This window comes from Sinocyclocheilus anshuiensis, unplaced genomic scaffold, assembly GCF_001515605.1.
Source record: "Sinocyclocheilus anshuiensis isolate Anshui unplaced genomic scaffold, SAMN03320099.WGS_v1.1 scaffold4383, whole genome shotgun sequence".
Classification (NCBI taxonomy): domain Eukaryota; kingdom Metazoa; phylum Chordata; class Actinopteri; order Cypriniformes; family Cyprinidae; genus Sinocyclocheilus; species Sinocyclocheilus anshuiensis.
In genome coordinates this window covers 11,802-17,979 of record NW_015541091.1, presented here as the reverse complement: position 1 = coordinate 17,979, position 6,178 = coordinate 11,802, and the positions used below count along the sequence as shown (strand labels likewise).

The following is a 6,178-nucleotide window of genomic DNA, read 5'->3' as shown; positions in this document are numbered from 1 at the left end:
ACATATCCAGATGAATAGGTATTTATTTCCAGGACAAAAAAAAAATATATTTTAATACAAATTGGGAATGGTTTTGTGCTCTTCAATATTATATTTCATTCAAATGGAAGAACTAACATACATTCACAGAGAGGATCTCGGCCATCCCATCCCTGATCTCGGCATGTTCTTGTTGTTTCCTTACCTGCTAACATGTATCTGAAAGCAATGATTCTCCTCTTACCAAATACTCAACTAACACAGCAACAATCTAAATTCCACATGGTTTAAAACACTTAATCCACCACAAAGAAAGTGACTTCACTTACCCTTTGTCACAAACTGGTTTAGCCGTGTCGCCAAATAAATTCCCAATCATATCATATCTCCCATTAAGGAAATCTGCAAGACTTCCACAGGATTTTCCTGTAATGTATTCAAGATATTGATTCATTTAGAATTGGTGCTCTTCAAATACTGTCGAAAATAATGAAAAATAATCTTTAGTGTTGCTTCATTACATGATACAGGGATTTATTCTTGCTGTCAATGGCAAAACCACTATGAGCGATTTAAAGACTTCTTGAACTATACCATACATCCTTTCACATATCTAAATTAGACCTTTTAAAATACAATGTTCAAAGGCATTTTAAAGGAATTTACAAATGTACATTACTTAATATTTAATGACAGTACTTACTTGTGCAACTGAGTTCCAGACTTGTCCACTGGTTTCCCTCACAGGTAACTGATCTAGATGCTTTTAAGTCAACTGGTTTGTGTCCAATCATGCACTCAAATGTTACAGTGGATCCAACTGGGAAAATTTGAGTCGAGAGATGGTTTGCTGATAAAATGACATTTCTTGATGCAAAAGAAGGCTGTGTACATTCCGCTGTGGAAATAAAACAAATGCGTTACAGTAATCTGATGCAGTACTATATTGATCATCATAATTATTATTATTAGAACAACTTCTGCTCCATTCTATTCTTATATTTGGTAAAAAAAAAAATGACTAGGAGGTCTATCTTTTTAAACAATAGTAAATTAGTATGATTTACTTGAGTAAGACGTGCAGTTGAAATTAAATTACAATGCTTGAATGGGATCAGCTAATTAAAGTTTATTAACAGTTTTTACTTTTTTTTTCACGTTGCTCATACTTTATCAAATGACTGGCGAATTGTCGCGAAGTATGCAAAATCACATGCAAATACTGACGTGCTCGAGAGGCAGTATAAAATGCGGTGCACGCGACAATTACGTCAGAATCTTCTCCTTCACTTTGCTGAACAACCTAAGAATATGGCTTATAAACTATTTACAGCTCACAATTTAGGTTCGCTCATCAGAGGGCGGTGCCTGGATTGCCGCTCCTCTGCAGCGTTCAGGTGAGTATGACATTTTTCTTCAGATGCCAGATGAGTCCGTCTGCCCTCGATCAGTGGTGGACCTTAAGGACTCTGGTGATGAGCTCATGCTGACAAAATGTCCGCATTCCTCTCACCCATCGAACCTGCAGGACATCAGCCCGGCTTCTCATGTCCCCCTTCCATGGCGGAGCGGAGAGCCGAGTGCAGATACTGGAGCTAAGGGTTCTCATGTCGCCGCAGATGCCGCACAACCCACTGTCTATGTGTGCAGCCCCCCGCCTCAGAGTGGCGTTCTGCCATGTGCAAAGTACAATCACTGGCTCCTCACTCATTCACACGATACCAGCCCCTCATCAGCGGCTTCCATGGCGGAGCGGAGAGCCGAGTGCAGATACTGGAGCTAAGGGTTCTCATGTCGCCGCAGATGCCGCACGACCCACTGTCTAAAAAGTGTGCAGCTCCCCGCCTGGGAGCGGAGTTTTGCCGTGTGCAAAGCACAATCACTGGCTCCTCACTCGTTCACACGATACCAGCCCCTCATCAGCGGCTGCCGTGTTTGGAAGACACTGCTCTCTTATTCACACGATACCAGCCCCTCATCAGCGGCTGCCGTGTTTGGAAGACACTGCTCTCTTATTCACACAATACCAGCCCCCGCTTCAGTGCGGCGGCAAGCGCTTCAGTCGCTTACCCACTCACCAGCAGTAAATCAGCCCCTGCCTCATAGCGGCAGTGAGTCACCTGATGCCCCTGCACGGAAAAGCGCGCGAAGGCGAGGAGTCACCTGATGCCCCTGTGCGGAAAAGCGAGCGAATGCGAAGAGTCACCTGATGCCCCTGTGTGGAAAAGCGCAAAGGCGAAGAGTCACGATGTCCCGGCGAGCATCCTATCAGCCTTCCAGATTTCGCTGGACTATTACGTCAGTTGTTCACGCCCCTACGAAGTGGTGTTCAACTAGGTCATATAGCCATTCACAGTCTGTAGTGACAGGCGCAGATGCCGCCACCCACACCGGTTAAAAAGCGTGCCATGCAAAGCTATGAGCCACATTATGCCAAGGCGCGCTTTCCAACACCAGACTGCGAGATCGAGGTCTTCTTTGGCGCACGGCTCATCGCAGTGCAGGGACACCAGGCCCGCGACTGCTGCTGCCAGGAGCCGGATGTGCAGAGAAAAGTGTAAAGGGACCCGGGAAGAGGCGCCACGGCAAGCGGAGGAGCCCGCGCCGTGACTCCCGCCCGCTGTCAGCTGCCAAGCTGTCGTCCTGACAGCCCGGAGAGGAGGAAAACGTACGCGATCGGCCCAGCCCCCAAGCACCGCAAGCGATCTCAAAATTGTTCAAATTTGTGTTTTATTAGAGTGTGATCATTAAAAAATGCATACATTTGCACAAAAGAGTCTTTCCTCCTCACTCAGTCAATGTAGCGCCACTTGCCCCGCCTCAGAGCCGTGCAGAGCCGCTGCCCACACAGGTTATAGCCGCGCAGCACTCGCTGGCGCATCCTACGACCAAGCCGCTAAAGCTGCTATGTCAGTTCCTGAGCACGTGGAAAACTATTCCAGGAATCTCGCGCTGGTAACTCGGTGTGATAGAGCGTGGGTACGCCCTTCAATTCTGACGCAGACCACCCCGTTTCAACACCGTAGTGCAGACTCTAACATTGCCTCGAAATGCCCTGGTCCTGAGAACAGCGATAGAACGAGTCCCTCCGAGCGAGCTGGAGAGCGGGTTTTACAGCCTCAATTTTGTGGTGCCCTAGAGAGATGGAGGACTCTGCCCGATTCTAGATCTCAGGCCATCAGGATGATAACGCTGAAACAGATCCTGGCGCGAATTCGCCCCGGGGACTGGTTGTGTCCGTGAATTTAAAGGACGCGTACTTTCACATTCAGATAGCACCGTATTACAGACGCTTTCTGAGATTTGCTTTCGAGGGCACAGCGTACCAGTACTCTGTTCTCTCGTTTGGGCTGGCTTTGGCCCAGCGCACTTTCTCGAAGCGCATGGACACAGCTCTCGCACCCCTCAGAGCGAGCGGGATGCGCATTCTCAATTATTTGGATGACTGGCTGATCTTAGCTCAGTCACGGGACACACTATAGCCAGCCATATAGACAAACTGCTTCGTCACTTGGAGTTCTTGGGGCTATGTGTGAATGTGCTTAAGAGCATTCTCGCCCCGAGTCAATCTATAACGTATCTGAGAGTGTGCTTCAACTCGGTGGAGATGCGCGCTCGCCTCTCTCGGGAGCGCTTGACGGCCACTTTGTCTTCCCTGCGCCATTTCAGACTGGGCAGCTATGTTCACTTGAAGGAATTTCAGAGGCTGCTGGGACTCGGTATGTCATCTGGGGGCGTACGATCCAAGGCTCTGTACAAGCAGTCAGCGAATCTCCTGCTATGGACGGACCGTCACTTTCTCTCCATCAGAGCAGCGCACATCCCCGGTCTCCTCCTTTTTAGGAAGGGGATTCCTCAAGAAGAGTGGAGGCTGCATCCCGAGTCGGTTCGGATGATTTGGACCTGCTACGGGAGAGCGGAGGTGGATGTTCGCCACAAGCAAGAACGCGCACTGCCCGCTGTTCTTCTCCCTGTCTCACTCCCGGCTGGAAGGGGACACTCTGACATCGCACTGGCCAGAAGCCAGGCTGTATGCATTCCTCCGATCAAGATAATGCAGCTGGTGATATGCAAGATCAGGGAGGAGGTGGTTTCGGTGACACACCTGGCGGGCAATCGATCAGTAGGCACGCGCTGGTGGTGAGTTTTCTTAAAGGGTTAGTTCACCCAAAAATGAACCCCCGAGGCATCCTAGGTGTATATGACTTTCTTCTTTCAGACGAATCCAGTCTGAGTTATATTAAAAATTGTCCTGGCTATACCAAGCTCTATCATTGCAGTCAGCAGGTGTTGCAGTTTTTCAGCCCAAAGAAGTGAAATAACAGCGCCCATCCATAAAAAAATGGCTCCGGGGGGTGAACAAAGGCCTCCTGTAGCGAATCGATGCGTTTTTGTAAGAAAAATATCCATATTCAAAACGTAATACTCACTTGAATCTAGCTTGCGCTCACTGTTGTAAACGGAAGCAGTTCCGGGCGGATGACGTATGAGGTTAGCACTGCGCATGCGCCGCTCAGAAGTGACGCACGCGGAAGCGCAGGGGAGAGATCAAAACAAAACAACGGTCACGAATTAGAAGTACAAAACGAGGATTTGTAAAGAAGAATGTCAGAGGATTTCGATATAAGCCAAGAGGAGACTGGTTTTCCTTTGCTAAAGTAATGAAACTCTGCTTCCTTTGATCCTGTAAGCAAACGTTGCTTTTCACGAGACTCACCAGCGCATGCGCAGACTGAATTAAGTCTGCCATTCTATCAAATGTTACATAACCAATTAATCTTCGGCTTTACATTGTTAACTTTAATGCAGATTTTATTAGCTGTCAATCACTCAGTCACTGCTTTCCACTGTCAGGTGACAGGGAGCTAACTACCGCTGGGAATGTAAAGGGCTGAAGAAGAGAGAAAATGAAAAGAACACTGACAGATTTCTTTTGTAAACCACCTAAAGTTACAAATAATGGTGCTGGTGATAGCGATCATGTGGTGAATGTTGATCCACCAGCCGAAAAGAAGGTGTACAGTTTTCGGCGAGAATGGTTGAAAGACTTCGAGTGGCTTCGCTATGAAAATGCACTGTGCTCTATTCAAGATTCAAGATTCAAGATTTTTTATTTGTCACATACATGGTTATATAGGGAATATATGACCAGCAGTGAAATGTAGGTCAGGTCCGCTCCATGGACAGTACAATTATTAAAGAATACAAACACAAGAAAATTATATATAAATATAGGTATGGAAAAAGTAAGATAAAAAATAAGAATAAAATAAAATGCACAGGACAATATACTGTAGGCTTAATAAATATTTAGATGACCAGGAATGTACAATAGAAGAATGTGCAAACAGGTTGTACATGGGTAGTTCCATAGCAGCAATAGAGGTAAAAAAAGTAATAAATAAAATATTACAGAAATTGCTGTGTGCAAGTGACAATGTCTGTATATTACGTGTCTTACTGATAATTAAGTGAAGTCATGTTGGTGTTAAGAGACTGAGTTTGAGTTTAGGAGCACTCTATGCACTACTTTCACTGTAAAAAGCCTGTGGGACGGCGTTTGCAGGTAACAGTGTTCGTCACTGAATCTACACATTTTGTAATTGTTGTTTTACGATGTGCAGTTTGACATTATCATGCACGCATACATAGTGTTGTTTTTGGCGGCCTGTTATTAGAAATGGATATTATATAATAGCTGCTTTTTTGAACATTTTAGCAATTTAAAAATATTAAAAAATGATTTTTTTTACACGGCACCTCGGTTGGGAAACACTGTTCTAAATCTTTTTTAATTATAGTCATCGTCACATGACCAGCATTTACGTTGCGTCTCGTCTCGTTTTCGTCACGTGATAAAGGTTCGTTGATGACGATATTTAGTCATAATTTCTTTGACGAAAGCAACACTATGCATACATGACGTGATGAAGTCTAGTAGAGTGCGTTCTTTCTCTGCATGATTCATTCTATTAAAATGCATCACAAAATTCAAGATATGGGGCCTTTATATCATTTCATATAGTTAATCAATACCACAAGAAGAGTGCCATTTTTTCCTCCAAAAATCAGCATGATTACAAATGTGATATTGATTTTATACAACTGTTCAATAAACAAGAGGTTAATATTAAGAGACTTACGTTTTAGACACCATATTGCCTGTTTTTGCTCTATTTCGCCAACAAAAATAATTTTG

General features: G+C 45.0%; 1 protein-coding gene across 1 annotated transcript in view; it reads right to left on the bottom strand.

Annotated features, from left to right (window-relative positions):
• Window positions 1-65: 65 nt before the first annotated feature.
• The window catches only part of LOC107690736 (membrane cofactor protein-like), a 17,741-nt gene continuing 11,628 nt past the window's right edge, over window positions 66-6,178 (bottom strand). Inside the window, exons 3-5 of the mRNA XM_016489144.1 lie at window positions 683-877; window positions 309-405; window positions 66-198 (exon numbers count right to left, since the gene is read on the bottom strand). Coding sequence (XP_016344630.1) covers window positions 96-198; window positions 309-405; window positions 683-877 — 395 coding nt within the window. The 3' untranslated portion in view covers window positions 66-95. The remainder of the gene's footprint in view (window positions 199-308; window positions 406-682; window positions 878-6,178) is intronic.